The sequence below is a fragment of the Hyperoodon ampullatus genome (assembly GCF_949752795.1).
Source record: "Hyperoodon ampullatus genome assembly, chromosome: 3".
Lineage (NCBI taxonomy): Eukaryota > Metazoa > Chordata > Mammalia > Artiodactyla > Ziphiidae > Hyperoodon > Hyperoodon ampullatus.
In genome coordinates this window covers 92828054-92850889 of record NC_136916.1, presented here as the reverse complement: position 1 = coordinate 92850889, position 22836 = coordinate 92828054, and the positions used below count along the sequence as shown (strand labels likewise).

The following is a 22836-nucleotide window of genomic DNA, read 5'->3' as shown; positions in this document are numbered from 1 at the left end:
TTTTCATGTGTTTCTTGGCCATTTTTATCTTCTTTGGAGAAATCTCTATTCAAGTCCTTTGCTCATTTTTGATGTGTTTTCTGTTGACTTGTAGGAGTTCTTTATGTAGTCTTGATATTAAATCCTTGTCAGATATATGATTTGCAGATATTTTCTCCTTTCTGTGGGTTGTCTTTTCACTCTGTTGATAGTGTCCTTTGATGTACAAAAGTTTTAAATTTTGATAAAGTATAGTTTTATTTTTTTCTTTTGTTGCCTGTGCTTTTTGTGTCATATTTAAAAAACCATTACCAAATTAAAGGTCATGAAGATTTTCCCCTATGTTTTCTTCTAAGAGTTTTATAGTTTTAGCTCTTGAATTTAGGTTTTTGATCCATTTGAGTTAATCTTCCTGCATGATGCAAGGTAAGGGTCTAACTTCATTCTTGATTGCATGTGGTTATCTAGTTGTCTCAGCAGCATTTGTTGAAGAGACTCTTCTTTCCCATTAAATGGTCTTAGCATTGAAAAATCAGTTTACCAAATGATGTAAGTACACTACCATGTGTGAAATAGCTAGCTAGTGGGAACCTGCTATACAGCACAGGGAGCTCAGCTCTGTGCTCTGTGATGATATAGATGGGTGGGATGGGGGGAGGGATGTCCAAGAGGGAGGGGATATATGTATACATATAGCTGATTCACTTCATTGTACAGCAGAAACTAACACAACATAGTAAAGCAATTGTACTCCAATAAAAAGATAAGTATCTTGCACCATAAAAAAAAATCAGTTGACCAGTATATGTGGGGGTTTATTTCTGGGCTGTCTACAGTCAGACTCTTAGAATCTTTATATGCCATACTAAGGAGTTTAATTTCACCCTCTTGGCGATGGGGAACAATATAATCAAATTTGTATTTTGAGAATATAATTATGGGCATAGTATGGAGAATAATTGTAGAGAAAAGAAATTGAAGTCAAGATCAGTTAGGAAATATGTTACTGCAGAATTTTAGGCAAGAACTATGGGCCTAAATTTAAAACAATGGCAACAAGAATAGAGAATAATAGATCTGAAAGGCTGGTTAATTTGATATTTACAATGAAATCATAAGGTAGATAGGGCTTGCAGTTCCCATTGTATAGATAAAACTAAAGCTTTTAAAAGTGATTTTCCTCTGGTCTCATACCTATTGTTGGATTTAAAACCTAGGTCTTCTGATTTCTAATCCAGTATTTTTTCCATTGTACCATGGTTACTTTCTCGGAGAATAATAAATGGTGGAGGACAAGAGATCATTTTTGCAACTGGTCATATTTAACATTTTTAATGAATGATTTAGAAAAAGTTCACAGTGTACAGATGGTACTGTTGAAGGGGATAAACCACAGAAAGATCATTAACTATGCATTGGGGGAAAAAATTGAAGCTTCAGTGGAAGCATTTAGGAGAAAATAATCCACAGTACTTATAGGATAATTAGCTCTGAGCTATCAAAAAAAGGAAGTGGTGATAAAGTAATAAATTGGGAAATTCTGTGAAATTTCCAATATACTACTTTAGACAAAAAGGCTAAATTTGGGGGGCTGCTGTGCTAGGTCCTGGGAACAATAAAGAAGACATTCTACTCTTTTACATAATAATAATAGCTAACATTTATGAAGAACTTACTACGTGCGGGGGGAGAAGGAGATATTGTAAACATTCGTTTGTCTCCGATGAGGCAGATAATATTCTCATTTTACAGATAAGGAAACTGAAGTTCAGAGAAGTTAAGCAGTACGTCTAAGGTAATAGAGCCAATAAGTCATGGATTCAGCATTCAGACTCAGACAATTTAACCTTAGAGCTTGTTCTTTTAAGCAATATGCTATTGGGCCTCTGTATAATCACAGTCTTTCCTTATCTGCAAAACTTTGTTCAGTATTGATTACATGATTTAAGTGTTAAGAAAGATCCAGAGAAGAGTAACTAAAATCAAGGGATGAAAGAGAGTTCCAACTAAAAAGACCTGGGAAAAAACTTGAAGGACTATATGACTAAAGAATATAGATATAAACTTTCATACAAAATTCTGCGAGGTAGTTTAGTACTTATACATATTCTGCTTATACATAACCCATTCTTATAGCTTATGCTGCTGCCCTAATGCCGTACAGTATCTCTTACTTTAACTGGAGGAAAGGAGGAAACTATATTACAGCTTAGTGAGAAACGTTTAACAGGTTTTACTTCCTTAAATGATGCCCCTCCCCCAAACAAAACACATTTTACTCCTCAAATATTGTTCTGGTACCTGCAATGCCTCCAATTAGAGATTTATTTGACAGCAGGATATGATGTCTGTAAAAGAATTTTTTTAAATTGTGATTTAAAAACCCCACATAATATAAAATTTACCATCTTAATCATTTTTAAGTGCACAGTAATGTTAGCTATATGCATATTGTTGTGCAACAGATCCCTAGAATTTTTTCATCTTGCAGAACTGAAATGCTCTACCCAATGAACAAAACTCCCCTTTTCCCCTTGTTCCAGCCCCCTGGCTGAAAATGAATTTCTTTGTTTTTTAAATAAATTTATTTATTTTATTTATTTTATTTTGGCTGTGTTGGGTCTTTGTTGTGGCACGTGGCTTCTCTTGTTATGGAGCATGGGCTCTAGAGCGCAGGTTCAGTAGTTGTGGCGCATGGGCTTAGTTGCTCCGCAGCATGTGGGATCTTCCTGGACCAGGGCTCCAACCCATGTCTCCTGCATTGGCACACTCTCAACCACTGTGCCATGAGTGAAGTCCTCTGAATTTCTTTTTTATTTGAGAAAAAATTTTAATATGAAAACTCTTATAGTGGCATAAAATTAAATCATGTTTAATTGCACATATAAAGAATCCCCTTCATTAACAGGACAAAATTATATTAAATTGGAACCTTTAGAAAATCAAGGATGTATACTCACTCTAGGTGCTAAGAACTGAAGTGAGCTTTCTAATACAGTTATTTCTGGAAAAATTCGTTTCAGAGTACCAAGGACTAACTCCACCATAGAATTTTTTACTTGAAAGTAATGAGTATGATCAACTGAGGTAACTTTCACAGGAAGTGAGCTGAAACCCTATTGGCCTTCTGCTAAGTAGAAGGATTATTGGTGGAAGTAAATTCCTCTGGTAGCCTATGCTGGAAACAGCTTAAATACATTCCCCTTAAATCCACTCTAATCAGGCTTTTGCCCCTGCCATAGCACCAGTGTCCTTTTCAAGGTACCAGTGATTTCAGTGTTGCTAAATCCACTTGTTAATTCATAGTCATCATCTTACTTCACCCATGAGCAGCATTTGATAAGTTGGTTACTCCCTCCTTCTCCTCCTCCTTGAAACAGGCTTTCTGGAAATCCAGCTTTCCTTCTGCCTTCTAGCCAGTCCTTCTCATACTTTTTTCTGGTTCCTCCTCAAAGGAAATGCCCTATGGCTTAGTTCTTGGACCTCTTCCTTATCTATACTCAGTCTCTTGGAGAGCTCCTACTAACACCTACTTAAATATCACCTATATACTGTTGATTTCCAAATTTATATCTCTTATCCAAACTGTTCTCTTGAATTCTCGGCTTGATATCCCTACTCATCTTGAACTCCTTACCCATTATTTCCTCTTGGATGGCAAGTACAGTTTTGGACTTAACCTGTCCAAAGCCAAACCCCTGAGCTTTCCCATACCCCAGATCTACTCACAGCCATCCCCAACGAAGTTGATGGCAACTCCTTCCTTTATCAGGCCAGAAACTTCGGAGTTTTTCTTGACTCCTTCTTTTTCACTGCCACTTCCAACTTACCAGCAAATTCTGTTGGCCCAGGTTACAACACATATATCCAGAATCCAAACACTTCTCCCTACCTACATTACTACGACCCCAGTCTGAATTACCACTATCTCTTGCTTAGAGTATTGGTGATGGCTTATCTGGCCTCCTTCTCTCCTTGCTTCCACTGCAATGCATTTTCAACACAGTATCATGTTAAAATGTCAATTAGATCATGCTCCTTATCTGCCCAAGATGCTTCCAGTGGCTTCCATCTCAATTGCAGAAAAAGCCCAAGTCTTTACAGTGGTCCACAGGCCCCATACCATCTGCTTTGCTCACAGTTCTCTGACCTTGTCTCTTACTACCCTTCTTGTTGCTCACAACATTCACACCACACTGGCCTTTTTGTTGTTCTGTGAAATAGAAAACATTCTCCTGTGATGGGGCTTCGTACCCTCTGCCTAGGACACTCTTTCTCCAGAGAGCTACATGGTAATTCTCACTCTTGCAAGTCTTTGTTCCAATAACACCATTTTGTTGAGGCCTTCCCCCCTCTTCTCCATCTCTAATGTATTTCTTCCACAACAGTTATCAGTTTCTAATGTGTTGTGTAACTTCTTTGTTTATTGTAGCCACCCCCATCAAAAGAGCAGGAATTTTTTTCTATTTTTGATTTGCTGTATCCCCAGTGCTTAGAACAGTGACTTATGCAAAATAGGTACTCAATAAATATATACTGAATAATCAACATAGGAAGAAATTAAATGTGCCCTCAAGACCTAAAACAGGATTTGGCAACAGTAGTGGGTAGTCTTGGCAGGAGGTAGCTGGACGTGACTAAATTAGAGGGGACCTGGAAGTGGAAGGTATGAATAGGGCCTAATAGCATAAAAAATTGGGAGCTTGTTAGAAGGATGGGGGACAGTGAATGTAATGACATTTTTATCTGTAAAAATTAACATCATGCTACTGTAGAATCAATTTAAGTTTTGGTTCTGATTTTAAAGGAGGCAATGTAATTTGTAGTAGTAAAAAGGAAAGGGAAGGACACTCCATTTGCTGATGATAAATGGACATAGGAAAGAGAAATTTAATTATTAGAGATGGTTAAAAGTAACTTGACTATGTCAAAGTTATCATTTCTGATAACTGGGTAGAGAAAGTGGTGCCCACCTTATGGAAGGCATTAAATCCTCAGTAGAAGAATTTTATAGTCTATGCTAGGGTCAGTAGTATTCTATTGTTAGATCTTGACTAGAAGAAAGATGATGGAAAACAAAGTTTTTCCAAAGATGTTTCTCACTATGGTTAGGAAATAAATAAAAGTGGGAAAAGGCAATTGAAAGATTAGATATCTTCATTTATTTATTCAGTAATAATGTTGAGTACCTGCAGTATTCCAGGGGATACAGGGGTTACCAAACAAGTAAGTTCTCTGCTCTTATGGAGCTTATATTCTAGTGCAGCTAGATGAGAATAGTCCATTTAGGTGGTTGCCATGGACACAGAATAAGTTAAGGGTCAGATCTGAGAGAAACTGCCGAAGAATTGCCAGGGCTTGGTGATAGCTTTTATTTATTTTATTTATTTCTTTATTTTGGCCATGCCACACAGGCTTGTGGGATCTTAGTTCCCCAACCCGGGCCCATGGCAGCGAAAGTGCCAAGTCTTAACCACTGGACCACCAGGGAATTCCCCGGACTTGGTGATAGCCTGTGCAGCATATGAAGGCATGTAGTTGTAGGCACTAATGGACTGGTGAATAGGATGAGAAGAGGTAAGAGGCAGGAGAACCAAAAGGATGATGATGCCACTGAAAGTAATGGGAAAGTTGACAAGGGTGCTAATTTGTGGAGAAACTCTTGATTTTTTTACATTTCAAGTTTCAGGGATTAGTGGATGTGCAAATGGAAATGTCTTATGGGCTGGATATGGCAGGTGGGGAGGAGACTCTTGCTCTCATACTTTCCAGGTCTGCCTTGCTTTCCCTTCCAAATCTGCCTTGATTTCCCTACCTATCTCTCATTCTCTCCTTCCCTTTCATAGTCCTCCATCTGCATCCTCTTATGTGGCTTAAAATTGATCACTCATTCATCATGCCCTTTGTGGGTCTACTGGAGGCATTGCTCTGTGTCTTTGTCTTTTTACGACCCTAGAGGACTGAGCAGCCACCATCTAAAACATTGGTGGCTTTGGTAGAATGAGAAAATAGTGAACTGTACTCACTATAATTGCTTATGCCTGGAAGCAATTCCTGTCATTTTGCTCACATTTCATTGCCCCTCCCTTAACCCAATTTCAGAAGAATGGAGAGGAGCAATCCTACAAAGTGCCTGGGCTGAGAGCTAGAAATATTTGCCAACATTAATGACTACCAAAGGCCTTGATTATTAATTCATTGTAACATGAACCTGACATAAGATTTCAAATCCTTGAAACTGAAAGTTTGTGAACCTCAAACATGCATATTCTTGGGAGAATATATTAAAAAAAAAAAAAAGGATTAGAACTGCCGAACAAACTATACTTGTTTTTCAACTTCACCTAGACTGCTGATCCTTTTCTTCTTCCTTTCCAGTATCCCTGTTCATTCTTTACTTTCCTCCCTATACAGCTAAGGTTCAATGGTCTATTGTTTTAGTATCTTGCCATTATTCTTTTACATGTCTATTTCAAGTGCAGGTGGAGAAATTCATATAACCAGACTGGTACTTACAGAAATTTATGATCAGCTACCCCAAGTGGGTTTTCAACAGCACCTTACAGATTACATATATCTAGTCAACACACTCATTCCAACAACTTTCAAACTTCTACCCTCCTCAGACCCTGCCTGCCTTTAAACTCCTCTTCTCCTTGAGCTCAATAGGTGATCTTGTTTCCCGCTTGACCAAGAATTGAACAGGAACTACTACGCTACCAAATCTGCAGGCATACCTACATCTCCACCCATATGTCTTTCCTCCTTGTTAGAATAAAGAAGGGTTCATCCTTTCTCCAGGACCAGCCTCTCCACCTGTTCTCGGGGTCCAATCTTCTCTACCTTTTCAAAGACCTCGTCCTGTTATTAATCCAGTCTCCCTCTTATATTCAATCCCTTTATCTATACTTGCTCCTCAGCACTTAAAATATACTTGAGTCTTTCTTCCCCTTCCCAATCACATTTCTTGAACAGAGAATTGTCTTTGTCCACATTTGCATTTTTCTCTCCCTATTCCTAATTTCTCAGCATCTTTTTACCTAGCACTGTGCTCCTGGCTTCCATCATGCTAGACTCTCCCGTTTTTCTTCTCTCAGTTCTTAGTCTCCCTTACTGGCTTCTCTCCTATTCATCATTAAGTGTTATAGTTCATAGTTTTCTATTTGAGATCCTCTTCTCATTCTACTCTCTTCCTAAGTAATCATAATCACTCAGAAAACTTCACTTACGCTGATGACTCCAAAATGTGTATCCTTTATCCAGACCTCTCTCCTGTTTCTTGTATATTGCTATATTTCTAGGTCTTCTACACTGTCTTTCACTTAGTAGGTGTTCGATTAATGCTTTCCTTATGACTGGCTGACAGAATGAATGAGTAAACAAACTTCAGTGATTTTTTGTGACTCTTCTTAACAGACCAAAACCAAATACTTTGTATCCTCAGGCCTAGCACATCGTGCATATTCAGTAAATGCGTTATAAATGACTTAACAACAACAACAAAAAAGAATGAGTGAATAAAAAACCTTTGTAGTGATTCATTGTAGCCAACTAAGACCAAAGACCTTGCTTATCTCATTCTTTTTAAAAATGTAACTGGGGGGCTTCCCTGGTGGCTCAGTGGTTGAGAGTCCGCCTGCCGATGCAGGGGACACGGGTTCGTGTCCCAGTCTGGGAAGATCCCACATGCTGCGGAGCGGCTGGGCCCGTGAACCATGGCCGCAGAGCCTGCGCGTCTGGAGCCTGTGCTCCGCAACGGGAGAGGCCGCGATATGAGAGGCCCGCGTACCGCAAAAAAAAACACAAAAAACCAAAAATGTAACTGGGTATAGTTTAAACTAAAACTTGCTTCAAGAGAGACTAATTCTTTGACAGATAAGTAGAAGTTGCAAGTGTGTTTGGAATGTTGACTGAATTACATGTGTGCAATGTATGAGGAATAAGAAAAAAAGGTTATAGACACCTACTAACTACTGATCTAGTATATGCATGGGGGTCATAAGCACAGACTTTGGTCTGGGACTACTTGGGAGAATATCCAGAATCTACTGTAGGCATATGATATAGAGCACAGTTTCCTCATCTGTGAAATGGAGAGTCCACCAAAGAGGGTGGTTGTGGGGACTAAATGCAATAATATTTGATTAGCACTTAGCACAAGGCCTGGCACAGAATAAGCATTTAATACTTAGTTATTATTAATGATATTCCACTTTGATCCAGCTGGTGTAGTTGCCAGCCAGAGACATACTATAGAGGAGTAATTGCTAAACATGGCTGCTTATCAGAATCACTTTAGCTTTTTAGAAAAAAAGATTCCTGGACTCATCCCCAGACTGCTGAATCGGACTGGAGTGGGGTTGGGGAGGCAAGGATATATATTTCTTAAAGCTCCCCGGGTGATTCTGAGCATCAGCCAGGTTTGGCAGTTATATTACAGAAAATAGTTTTGTTTCCAGAAATCATTTGAGTATGATATATAATCAGGAAAAATGTTTCTAGTGTGGAGAAAAAGGAGCCAGATATGACATCTCTAAAAAGCCAATTGTATATAATCTTTGGGATCAGTGGTCATAGTTGTGCTGATTGCCTGAGAACAGGTCATAATGAAAGTGAAGCGTGCACAGCTGAGCCATTTTCAAGGTCCCAGAATGAAAAGAAAAGCAGAGCAAGTGAGCTGGTAACAGCTGCCAAACTTAATTCACAGTAGCCGTGTGGGATGGGGAAAGCGTTAAGAGAGCCTCAGAAAGAGGGGGTAGAAATATAAAGATTAAGTTTTAGGTATTAGAGGAACAAAGATTAGAGGATAATAAATGAAGTAGCTGAGGGTGAGCTCTAAGAAGTGCTATAGGAAAATATCAGGAGAGGATAATTCTTACTGAAAAAAAGAGATAAAGAACACATGCCTGAGAAGAAGAAGGAAAAAAGAGGTTGCAGGAAGGATCATAAACACATTTTGAGAGATTAACCTGGAAAAGGCCAAAGGAAGCATGGATAATCGGCCTATTATAGATGGACTCCAAATCCTGGAGAAACAAGTATTACCGAAGGAGAGAGGGAAAGTGAAGCCTAACTACAGCAGTGAAGTTGATAACAAAGGGAAATAAATGAGTGGGTTCAGAAGTATTGAAGGATAATTAGAATTATATAAATAGGGATAAAGTACACCTTCAGGTAGGAGAGCATGTAGTACAAAGAATATGGAACACAAAAGTCTAAGGAGCCATTCAGCAAACACTTATTGAGTGTTTATTGGGGTCAGGCAGTATGCCAGACACTGGACACAGGGATGAACGAGAGACAGTTTCTGTTCTCATGGAATTCTTATTTCTGAGAAACCTTGGGGGTAGAAAAGAGACAAAGTCACATTCTGGTTGGAAATAGGGCTGCGTGTGATAAAAGAATGTTTTGTTTTTGAAAAGACTGAATATGAGCTTTCCCCAGTAGACTCTGAAGCCAGGCAAGGCATTTTGAGCATTGCGGGGGTTTGGAGGATATATTCGCATCTGGGTTGGAGTCTATCTGACCATAGATGTAAATTAGGCAAAGAGATGGGGCTGTGTTTGTGAATGTATGTGTGTGTGTGTGTGTGTCTGTCTGTCTAAACACATCTATCTCTCATCCCCAAAGAAATTTAAAAAGAAAATGATTATTTGGTATCTTTCTTGCATATTGTAAATAAGGATATTATGGGAAAAGTCTGAAAGTAACCAAGAAAGGACCTAAGAAGCCAATGAGAATCCATTTATAAAATAAGGATTAAATAATACTTCTTAGGGTTTATATACTGTTACTTGTCTGGAATATACTTAGAAAGAAAAGAAAGTATAGTCGTACCTCAGTACCAAAGGGATTGGTTCCAGGAGCCCGTGTGCAGAGATGTATGCTCAAGTTCCTTATATAAAATGGTGGGTGCAGAGGACCATCTGTATTTTATAGCATTGCCAGTTCAACAGAGCATATATGTGGTAAAGTGAAATACCTTTTTTCTAATCATGCAGTAGTGAGAACTCAAATTAATTTTTCAACAGCTCAGAAGTTTTGATAGAGTAATTTAGAACATAAGCAAATTCCTGGTAGAACACAAGGGAATTAAAACTATAAGGAGGAATGATCATCTTCCTTTTGAAGGTGAGGAGGTGGTGGAAGTATTAAAAGAAATGAAGGATCTCAGAGGGTTAAACCCAAAGAAGTTAAAGAACTAAAAAGACCTACCTATATGCAGAAATGATTAATGAGAAGCATAAAAGTAAAGAAAAACAGATTGAAGACATTGAAGGAAACATTAAAAATCAGAAACCAAGTGGAAGAAGTCTTTAAACAGCTCCAAGATGGTAGAAAACATAAGATTAAAGCCAAAATTAAGTCATTGCTTTACATTCTTAGATTTTGCAAAAATACAAGGGAGTGCCATGGTAGGTAAAAACACATTCAGGTTGCCTTAAAAGGATAAGATTGAAAGTTAGAGGAATTCTTTGTCAAACTGTTTTAGGAGCTAGATAAGGATTTTGGGGATTGGGTTGTATATGTGGAGAGAAGAGATATCAGATGCCTGTAATATTGCAGTGTCAAAAAGATGAACAGATAATTTAGTAGCAGACATCTAGATTCTAAAACTGAGCAACATAATAAAATTATTGTAGAAGGAAGAGAACTTCTGGGATTAATGATCTACCAAAGATCTATGAGCAAATCTGTGGTGCCTCTGTTCAAAGGCATATGGAAGGTGAGATAACCAGCGCAATGAAACTAGTATTAATAGGAAGTAAGAGAAATTGGGAACTGGTACCTGCTGATAATACTGAACACTGAATATAAGATTTTTGTGCGAAGAAAGACTGACAGGAATAATAGAGAACGTGAGATGCCAAGGAAACAATATGCCATAAAGTGGGTCTGAGAAGCTAACTGGAAAATCCTTGCATGGCAAAAGAATGAGGTGGGAAATAAATTCATTCTATTTGGATTAAGAAAGGCTTTTATTTAGACAAGCTGTGATTTTCTTTTTAATACCATGTAAAATATATTGTTCCAGAGCAGTTTTTGAAATGTGAGGACTTTATATATAAGAGCCATTGGGATCAGCGTCTCCATTCTCAATTTAAAAGATTGAAGAGAAAATTAAAGGGATAAGAATAAAGTAGTACTGCTCATAATATCCTTTACTATTTTTGTAGTCTGTAGATTGAATTACCCCTCCTCCATTAAAAAATGTTTAAGAGTATAAGGATATAGGGGACTTCCCTGGTGGTCCAGTGGCTAAGACTCCATGCTCCCAATGCAGGGGGCCCGGGTTCAATCCCTGGTTAGGGAACTAGATCCCACGTGCGTGCCACAACAGTTCACATGCCATGACTAAAGGTCTCGCATGCCGCAACTAAGACCCGGCACAGCCAAAATTAATTAATTAATTAATAAAAAAAAAGAAAAAGAATAGCATCTCTCTAGCTATTTCAAAAGTAAATTTAAAATAGAATACAGGAAGCTGGAAGAGCATCATAAAAATGGATAAAAAACAAAGTAATGCAAACTTGTTGAAAACAAAAATAAAGGATGGCTATGTTCTTTGGAGGGGCAAAAAATGTAAAAAGAAAAACCCTAAACCCTATATATACTATGTTTTTTACATACATACCTATGATAAAGTTTAATTTCTAAATAAGGCACAGTAAGAGATTAATAATAATAAAATAGAACAATTATAACAATATACTATAATCAAAGTTACATGAATGTGGTCTCTCCCTCTCTCAAAATATAGTATCTTGTACTTTACTCACCCTTCTTTTGAGGGTGTGAGATGATAAAATGCCTGCGTGGTGAGATGAAATGAGATGAATGATGTAGCATTAAACTACTATTGACTTTTTTGCTGATAGGTTAGAAGGAGGATCACTTGCTTTGGGTGATCTTGGATCATCAAGCCATGGCACTGTGAGTGGTTGGATGTTAGGAGCAGGTGATGTTGATGGTTAGGGATCCCAGGAAGGACAGAGCATGTCACCCAGATTTCATCACGTTACTCATAACAGCACGCAATTTAAAACTTAAGAATTGTTTATTTCTGGAATTTTCACACTGCTGGTAACTGAAACCACAGAAAGCAAAACCACCTATTGGGGTGGGTGGGGGACTACTGTAAAAGAAACGGGAAAGAAAATAGGCATAGGCTAATTAGAAGTTATTAGAGAGCAGTTCTTAGTAGTCAGCAGATCACATAGCTGTTGCTGTCAGATTTTCCTGCTGCCTCTTGCAGCTTTTCATCAGTGATCTCATTCCCATGGCTTTAATCGCCATCCGTATGCGAATAACTCTCAAGTCATCTGTGCCCAAGCTCTAAACCCATATGTCCAACTTCCTACTAAAGATCTCTTGGGTGTGTCACAAGTGCCTCAAATTCAGTAGGTCCAAATCTGAAAAAGAATCATGTCCCCACTTCTCCCTCCCATCCCAAGTCTGTTTCTCCTCTGTTTCCCTATTATGGAGTATTGCAGTCTTACCTTAGTCCCCTTACTCTAGAAATTTAAACATCATCCTTAATCTTTCTTCTTTTACTCCTCTATCTAATCAATCAGTTAGACTATTCATTGTTCCCCTTTAATATCTCTCACATATATTTACCTCTCTGTTCTCGTTCTGTTAGTTTGGACCAGGGATTGGCAAACTTTTTCTATAAAGGGCCAGATAGTAAATACTTTAGGCTTTACAGTCCATATGATCTTTTTTGCAATCACTGCAGCTCCAAAGCAGCCATAGCCGATATGGAAATGAATGGGTGGGGCTATTTCCCATAAAACTTTATTTATAGACAGTGAAATTTGAATTTCATATGATTCATGAAATATTCTTTTGGCTTTTCTCTCCAACCATTTAAAAATGTAAAAACCATCCTTTGTTTGCCATCCATACAAAAGCAGGCAGCAGGCTAGATTTGGTTCACAGGCATAATTCGCCCACCCCTGGCTTAAAGGAACATTTTCTCTCACTTGAAAAACAACAGTCCCCCATTCTCCTACTATCTTACCTGGTCTCTCTAGTCTTGTCTCTCTGGTCCACTCATCATACTGAAGCCAGACTGACTTTTTAAAATGCAAATTGAGTTTCATTACGTTGTTTGAAGTCCTTTAAAAGTTGACCATAGCCAGTGGAATGTATCCATATTCCTTGGCAAGACGCTTTGTAATGTGGACCTTGCTTATCTTTCTAGACATATTTCTTGTCATTTCCCCCTAACTCTCTGTTCCAGCTTAAAACTGCTTAGAACTGCTTGCAGTTTCTCTGATGTGCAGTGTTTTTCACTTCTAAGTTTTGACACATGTTTCCTTACCCTCTCCCTACTCCCACCTGGCTAACCACTATTCTTCCTGCTGGACTTATTTCAGTTATCATCATCTCCAGAAACCTCCTCTCATTCCCCCAAGGCTGGATTTAAATGCTTTTTCTAAGTTCTGCCATCATGTCTGTAGAATCCAATAATAGCACTTATTTTACTATAATTGCCTGTCTACTTGACTGTGTCTTCTAAATAGTAAACTTGAGTGCCTAGTGTTTATCCATTATTTTATCCCCAGTTTCCTATATGGTGCCCCATAGTACCCTCAGCATTTTTATTTTTATTTTTTGCATTAAAATGTTGATATAATTCAAAGACCATGAAATTTGCCCTTTTTAAGTGTGCAATTCAGAGGTTTTTAGTATAGTCACAAAGTTGTGCAGCCATCTCCCTATTTAATTCCAGAACATTTTTATCACCCCAAAAAGAAACCCCACGCCCATTAGGAGGTCACCCTTCATTCCTCCTCCCTTCAGCCCCTGGCAACCACTAATTACTTTTTGTCTCTATGGATTTGCCTAGTCTGGACATTTCATATCAGTGGAAGGGCCCTCCAGTCTTTTTTTTCCCAACCTTCTTCATTATTATAGTTTTCCCTGTGTCATGTGCTTTAGCCAAACAGTACTTTGGTGGGGTCTTCATATATGTCTCCTGCTTTCTTACCTCTGTACCTTTTCTTATGCCACCTCCTCTATCTGAAATGCTTTTTTCTACTTATTTAGAGTTTTACCTAGCCTTCAATGCGTAATTCGGATAAGACCCCTTCCAAGAAACTTTCCTGATCATATTAGGTAGGAATCATCTCTGAAATCCTACAGTAATTATACTAGTTTAGGTGCTACCTTGCCTACTGATTCTTTGAGACTGCTCTCATGTTTTCTAATTGTTTTATACTCTCCCATCCAGTACCTTGGCACAATAAGTTCTTAAAACGTATTTGAAAATGTCATGGACACTGTGGAAAATAACATGACAGTTTCTTTCAAAACTAAACATAGACTTACCATACAACCCAGCAGTCTCACTCCTGGGCATTTATTCCAGAGAAATAAAAACTAATAGTCATGTAAAAATCTGTACACAATTTTTCATAGCTGCTGTATTTGTGATAGCCAAAAACTAGAAACCACCAATATGTTCTAAAGTAGTTGAATGCTTAAACAAACTATTGTACATTCATATCGGAATACTACTCAGCAATAAAAAGGAATGAACTATTGATATATACAACTATGCATTAGGCTGATTGAAAAAAATCTCAAAAGGTCACATACTATATGATTCCATTTATATAACATTCTTGAAATGACAAAATTACAGAGTGGAGAACAAATTAGTGGTTACCAGGGATCAGGTATAGTGGGGAAGGAGGATAGGTTTGACTCTAAAGGATAGCATGAGGGAGATATTTGTGACGATGGAATAGGTCTGTATCTTGATTTTGATGGTGTTTACATGAATCTATACATATGATAAAATGGCATAGAACTATATACATACACATTGTACCAATGTCAGTTTCCTTATTTTGATGTCATATAGTTGTATAAGATGTACCCATTGGGGGAAATTGTGTGAAGGGTATATGGGATTTATCTGTGCTATCTTTGCAATTTCCTATGAACCTATAATTATTTTAAGATGAAAAGTTAAAGTTTTTTTCTTTAGAGATTGAAGTGGTATTTAGCATAATCATTTTGCCACTCATGGTGCTGCTTTTGATCAGTATGAATCAGTCTGCACCTTTCAAAATAATGTTACTCTTGAGGTTGACAGGATAACCTGTTTATAGTATTTTAGTTGCATTTTACAATTAGGTGAAACCTGTTTAAGCAAGAACTGAGACACAGTAGTTCTTTGATATCCTGGCTATCCAAGGCCTTGTCTAATTTTTAAATTAAGTGGTAAGCCTTAAACTGAGTCATATTTTGGTACACTTTTAAGTTCCTGGTGCTCTTGTGTACTGGCTCCTAGAGGACAGTGACTACAGCAATGAGTCCTGTGTAGTATCTGTCATCCTGTGGGAGCTTGATAAACAATAATTATTTTTGACTTGACTTTAATTGATTCAGACAATTCTTTTCTTAATATAGAGTTGAAAATCTTCTGGTAAGATTTCGAAAAAACATACTATTAAGCAATATTCAACTCAAACTTAAAAACTTTTGAAAATTGTTTTACTATATATTAAGTGAAATGAATGTTCTTGTGCAAATTTAAAATGAGTATTACAAAATCAGAACTTACTTCTAATTCTTTTTGGAAAGTGGTGTGGTATGCATAACTTAAGGATTTTTCTTTTGTGCTTATGATCAAGCTCAAAGTGAATATGAGGGAAAAAAGTAAATATGAGCAAAACTACATATTCTTTAGTAAAATGAAAATGATTTTTTTTCAGGTTAAACTGCAGAACAACATATCATATCAGATGGCAGACATACATCATTTAAAGGGTAAGAAACTTAATTACAGATTAAAGATAAAGGTCACTAAATGTCTAAAATCCTGAAGAATTAAGAAATCCTCAAGTTAAGCAGCTAAATGAAATAGAATTTTTGAACAAAGCTCCTCTGATGGCAAAACATTTATCCTTTTGTCTTAAGATATAATGAAAAATTTTTAATGTTGCTTTATATATAATAAGTGCAAGTTAATATTTGAGGTCTGCATTTTAATCTTGTGCTGTAGACAGAGTTCATGCAATGAAATGTCAGAAGAATCCTCAAAGAAAATTGAGGTGTAGCTTCGGAGACTGTCAGATTTCTAGGGAAAAGGTTAGGGGTGATTCCTCTGTACTGTGTCCAATCTGCTAAAATAATCCATTCAGATCTAGGGATGCTTTGGACAGATCCTCCAAACTTAATGTTTTAGATACCCCAGGATCAAAGAAACCTGCAACAAAAACTGGGAAGAAACCTGGAGACAGATTTGATAGATAGGTAGGTAGGTAGGTAGGTAGATAGATAGAAAGAAAGAAAGAAAGAAAGAAGACAGATTTTTTTTCACTTAGATGAAGTGATAGGAGATGACTAAAGCTCTTATGAAAAATAATAGGTAAAGAGAACAAGCTCTATCGTCTGCTTACATTACTGCACACTATCACTGGCCTCTGGAGTTTGGGGTCTGAGGACTATCCCGCTTCTCCCTCATACCCTTTGATTACAACACTATGTATTTTAAAACTTTGCATGCAGTGACTCTGAGTTTATATATGTGGGTAATACTTGCTCTCTAATTTCATAAATATATCTTTATAACCATTTTGAACCTATTTAGATAGAATTAGGTAATATATACATATATTTTTCAAATTTTTATTTATTTATTTATTTATTTGCTGCGTTGGGTCTTTGTTGCTGCATGCGGGCTTTCTCTAGTTGCCATGAGCGGGGGCTACTCTTCATTGCAGTGTGTGGGCTTCTCATTGCGGTGGCTTCTCTTGTTGTGGAGCACGGACTCTAGGCACGCGGACTTCAGTAGTTACAGCACACGGGCTCAGTAGTTACAGCATGCGGGCCCTAGAGTTCACGGGCTTCAGTAGTTGGGGCGCATGGGATCAGTAGTTGTGGCTTGCGGGCTCTAGAGCGCAGGCTTAGTAGTTGTGGCGCACGGGCTTAGTTGCTCCGCGGCATGTGGGATCTTCCCGGACCAAGGCTTGAACCTGTGCCCCCTGCATTGGCAGGCAGGTTCTTAACCACTGCACTACCAGGGAAATCCCAGGTAATATATTTTCAAACATCCTCTTGAAGAAGTCAACCTAAGTTGACTTTGTAATTTATGTAAGTTTTGCTTCTCACCTAGCAAATCCATTAGGAAGTATCATTTGTGTGTTATAACCCAGACATAGGAATTATTAATTTTTTACTATCTATGATTTAGAACAGCTTTGATTTTCTGTTAAAAATTTACTTTCTGGTTAGCCACATTTATTGTTGTTGCATTTGTGTCCATATTCTACTCTTTTTGACTCACAGGAGTGCACAGGATGACACACAAGATGGCACACTGTCAGTGCTGCTTCCAGCTTGCAATTTTTACAAATGATTTTGCTTGTCATCAAAGTATATTTCTTATTAAATAGTAATAGATAAGTTGAATAAGAAGTCCTATGGCTTTTGCTAGTACATGTCAGAGAAAATGACAGCCTATGTTACTGAGTAAAAATCTTTATTTTGCTGTATGTGTTGAAGTAGATCTTGAGATGTTTTGAAATTTTGATGATAATCTTTAGCAGAGAAAAAAGCTTTGATTTGAACTCATACCATGCAACTTTTGGTTTTAGTGCAGTTACTGAAGCTTGGATGCTTGAGATTGAATTTCATTAATGTGACTTTTGCACCCTGGGAACTCTTTCTGCTGAAACAAACTTCTTGACAAGTTGACAGTAAAATCCGTATTTGACTATTTTCATTGACATTAATGTCGGATATAATGGAATTAATACACATCAAGATCCTTAAAAAAATCTTTTAATATTTTCTTGGAAACAGAAGGATTAAGGTTGGTTTTTAATGCCTGAGAAACTAAATTAACATTCTACTATACATTGATTTATTTTGAATAGCTTACCTTATTTTTATTCCTATTACTGAAAGAAAATTTGCAATAAAAAATTTCCAGAAGTAAATTTTTTTGGGGGGGGCTTTAAAAGATCATCCTAGAAGTTAAATTGAGAGATTATGGCCATATCTTTCTATAGCATACCCTGATATTACTGTCAGAGCTAGACTACCCTGCACAATCGACCTTGGACCTGATCTCATATTAAGTTACTCTGGGGATTTTCCTGGTGTTGCAGTGGTTAAGAGTCCCCCTGCCAATTCAGGGGACACAGGTTTGATCCCTGGTCCAGGAAGATCCCACATGCTGCAGAGCAACTAAGCCCGTGCACCACAACTACTGAGCCTGTGCTCTAGAGCCCGTGAGCCACAACTACTGAGCCCACTTGCCACAACTACTGAAGCCTGCAAGCCTAGAGCCCGTGCTCCGCAACAAGAGAAGCTACCACAATGACAAGCCTGTGCACTGCAACGAAGAGGAGCCCCCCTTGAGGCAACTAGAGAAAGCCTGCGTGCAGCAACGAAGACCCAACGCAGCCAAAATTTAAAAAAAAAAAAAAAAAAAAAAAGTTACTCTGAGCACCCTGCTGTGGTGACCTAGAGCAGCCACACTAGACACAGAGTATCTTTGGGTTTAAAATGAAGAAAACACATGGCAATCAGTTGAAAGTAAAATTGTGATATAGGAAAATTTTGTCTTTAGTTTTACTTTCTGATCTGTTTACTCCCCTCGCCCCCATTTTTTTGGCCACGCCACGCGGCTTGCGGGATCTCAATTTCCCGACCAGGGATTGAACCCTGGCCACTGCAGTGAAAGCACCGAATCCTAACCACTATACCACCAGAGAATTCTACTTGTCCCCTTTCAAGTCTTTATTTTGGCGCACTCAAAGCATCAATCTGCTGCATGCTTTATAATCCTTTCCCTGTGTTCAAATAGGTTAGAATCTGATATTTTACATGGACTGGAACTCACTCATACTGATGTTTTATTTTTCTGTCAATTGAATTTTAAGCCTTTTATCTCCATTTAGAAATGAAAACTTTAAAAAAAATGAAAACTTTATTTCCTGATAAAGGTATTTCAAATATTGTTAGTGAGAAACTTTGTAGGGAGGCAGAGAAGCCATCCCAAATCTTAAAATCATACTAAGCCTCAGGTTCATTCTGAAGGTAAACTTAGCTGCTTCAGTTAGTTTACTGTGTAGGAAAAAGAAGCCTGAATGAGTCCTGACCACCAGTTGAGGTCCATTCCCTAGTAGCTACTAGGTAGTGCTGATTTGATTTTTTCTTTTTTTTTTTTTTAATTGCAGTAACTTTCAGTTCTAAAATATTTCCTTCTTGAGTACAGTTTCAAGGAACTGGCTAACACTGTCTGTAAACTACAAGGCTTTTTGTCACTGCCGCCTGCTGGGATCTCATTGTTTCTGTAGACTCCACATCCATAGCTGAGGCCAGAGTTCTGCTACCTCTAGCCCTCTATTTCTTAGTAGATGGGACCAGGGATCAGGTAACAAGCTGAATGTGTTATTCAGGGATACCTGACCTCAGATTTGTTACTTTTATCTAGGGTGGGAGTAATGTGAAAAACTACAGAAATCAACCGTGTTTATATATTGGAGAATTAATAGAGTAAGAAGAGAAATTTAAAATATGACTTGACTAAACTCATAGACACAGAGAGTAGAATGGTGGTTACCAGGGCCTGGGAGGTGTGTGGGGAAAATGAGATGTTGGTCAAAGGGTACAAACTATTATAAGATGAATAAGTTTTGGTGATCTATATACAGCATGGTGATTATAGTTAACAAGACTATATTATATACTTGAAAGTTGCTAGGACAGTAGATCTTAAATGTTCTCACCACAAAAAAAGTGGTAATTATGTGAGATGGTGGACATGTTGGCTAATGCTATGATGGTAATCATTTCACGATACGTGAGTGAATCAAATCAACATGTACACCTTGAACTTACACAATGTTATATCTCAATTAAAATAAAAATAATAGGGCTTCCCTGGTGGTGCAGTGGTTAAGAATCCACCTGCCAATGCAGGGGACACGGGTTCGAGCCCTGGTCTGGGAAGATCCCACATGCCGCACAGCAACTAAGCCCATGCGCCACAACTACTGAGCCTGTGCTCTAGGGCCCGTGTGCCACAACTACTGAGCCCACATGCCACAGCTACTGAAGCTCGTGTGCCAAGAGCCCCTGCTCCGCAACAAGAGACACCACCGCAGTGAGAAGCCCATGCACCGCAACAAAGAGTAGCTCCCACTCGCCACAACTAGAGAAAGACCACGCGCAGCAACAAAGACCCAACACAGCCATAAATAAATAAACAAATAAGTAAATAAATTTTTAAAAATAAATTAAAAAAATAATAATAAAAATGTGGCTTGAATAGGCAAGCATATTTACTACCTATAAGCACTTTATGTAAATCATTTACTTTTCATATTTGATTATTAATACTATACAATAGCTATTATTATGCATATTGTTAAACTTTATATACTTCAACAAACGTTCATGTGACTTTAACATTTTTACTTTTTGTCATCACCATAGTTATGATTCTACAATAAAATTTAGAAAGTAGAGAAAAAAATATGCTCAGAATCCCACCACTAAGTGTAATCACTGGTAGCATTTTGATATATTTTTATTCTCATCTGTTTTATATCTGCTTTTTAAAAACTTACATCACAAGCATTTTTTGAATGCCTTTAAAGTAACAAGATTATTTCTGTAAGCCCTCTATGAAAAGTAGATGTTGTTATAGTTATAATATTGTACATTATGGTTAGATATTATACTTTAGTCTTAATAAGTAGTTATTGCTTATACAGAATAGACCTCTGTTCCCATTTATAAAAATTAAAACTTTCTTAACTACTACTTTTGCTTAACTGCTAAGGCTGTTGGCTAATTTTTTAATCCTCTATCCAAGAAACTGACATTTCTCTTTTCTGGCTGAATTTCTTTTATTTGTAGGGTTAGATGAAGAGGGAGTGACTAGAAAATGTGGGGCCAGTGATGATGGATTAAAGATTCCCAAAGGGGATCTGGTCCAGCTTTTAATTTACTATCCACTTTGAAATTTCATGTTATTCATTACAGCTAAAACTTTTAGCTCTTGTCTGGAGGTTATAAGCTTTGAAAATGGAATTTTGGTATATGTGGACCTAAACCTCAGTAGCAGAACTAGAAATGAGATCTAAAATGATTGGTACCTAATTTGGGAATCAAGTATGATTTAGAATTAATTGAATTCTGTACCCATAGCCAATACACCTAAAAAATATGATTTTTTCCCTACTTTCAAAAGCAGTAAGGTTTAGAGAGATAGGTAGTTCTTTTTGTACTATTTATACAACTTAGCATATTGTCTACATAATGTGAAAAGATGTATAATTTTTTAATATTTCTGATTTATGTGAAAGCCACTGAGGCTATCTTATTTTATTGCCCATGCATGTGTAGGAAAGGCAATTAAATGTGGTACTAATTATATAAATTTAACTTCCTGTATATAATTTTTGAAAATCCCATACCTTCTCAATGGGAAGCAGTAAAGTAAACTTCATTCCTTTGATTTTTACCTTCTGTGGATAGAGCAACTCGCTGAGCTTCGTCAGGAGTTTCTTCGACAAGAAGACCAGCTCCAGGACTATAGGAAGAACAATACTTACCTTGTGAAGAGGTTAGAATATGAGAGGTAAGATGCTACGTGCAACAAATATTTATGAATCTTGAATATTTGTCCAACTTTCACTTCATTTCTTCCTTTCTGGCTTCTGTTTTTCTTCTCTTCTTTCATTTCACTAGGTCTTTTAAGTTCCTTTTCTGTTATCTTTCTATGCCTCTTTGAAATCACTCTCTTTTATTTTGATATGTTGAACAACATGAAAATATATCTTACAAGTCATGTTGAATCTGCCCACGTAGTAGAGTTCATTGTGAGACAGAAAATCTTTCAAGGTCTGAGTTTTATTGAATGAGATGTGGCAAAGACTGAAAGAAGATTCTGTGGTTCTTTTCGAGGGTCAGTCCAGAAGATAAAGCTGGCACTGGAAGATGTCCCCAGAATAGCTGAGGGACTAAGCACCAGCTGCTTCTCCTGTTGTGCACTTCAGTCCCCTTGCTTACATCTCTGCACTGTTGGTGATGAAGTTGGGAAACCTCTTAGGGGCCTTTCTAGAATTACTCTTTAAAAGGGTTTATTGTGTATTAAATCAGTTTTACAGTTAAAGGTATTTTTGGGTCTACACACCAAAAATTAGAAAGATTCACTGTATTTTAAACTGTTTATCCATTTCTGACTTCTTACTCTTGTAGGTTATCAATATGCATCTACTTATATATATGTATTTTAATCTAATACTATTCAGTAATTTTACATATATCTTTAGGATTAAAGAAATATTATTCCAGCATGTTAGTGTACCAAAGCTTGTTTAATCTCTCCCAACTGCTGGACCATTGTAGGAGTTTTCCTTTTCTCACCGTTATGACTATCAACTATGAAAATCTTTGTGCAAAAAGCATTTTCTCCCTCTTACATTATTTCACTGGTTATATTCTCAAGTATAGAACTTCTGAGGTGGAATGTTTTATTGATCTTGTTGCTCTTATCACATACATGAAAGATTGCTTTGTAAAATGACTATACTAATTTATAATGTAAATGTTTCCCTGTAGCCCCACCAACATTGGCTTTTATAATTCTAACTTAATTTTGCTAGTATAGTAATAAGATAGTACTATATATACATATAAGAAGTTTAATTTGCATTTTAAATGGTGGAAGATAACATTTTTCTGTGTATGTATTCTTTGTTTCTTTTTGCATGAATGATCTATTTGTATTCTTTGACTACTTGTCCAGTGGAAATTCACAATCTTTATGTGTTTTGTTCCTTTACATTTTCTCTTGCTGGTTGCATTCTCTCTTCTTTA

The 22836-nt window shown here is 37.3% G+C and overlaps 1 protein-coding gene across 6 annotated transcripts in view; it reads left to right on the top strand.

Annotated features, from left to right (window-relative positions):
* The window catches only part of GOLM2 (golgi membrane protein 2), a gene marked incomplete at both ends in the record, with an annotated part of 102000 nt that overhangs the window by 23002 nt on the left and 56162 nt on the right, over nt 1-22836 (top strand). For all 6 annotated transcript variants that reach the window (XM_079698765.1, XM_079698764.1, XM_079698763.1 and 3 more), the window contains 2 exons: nt 15711-15765; nt 21493-21595. In XM_079698765.1, the coding sequence (XP_079554891.1) occupies nt 15711-15765; nt 21493-21595 (158 nt within the window). The remainder of the gene's footprint in view (nt 1-15710; nt 15766-21492; nt 21596-22836) is intronic.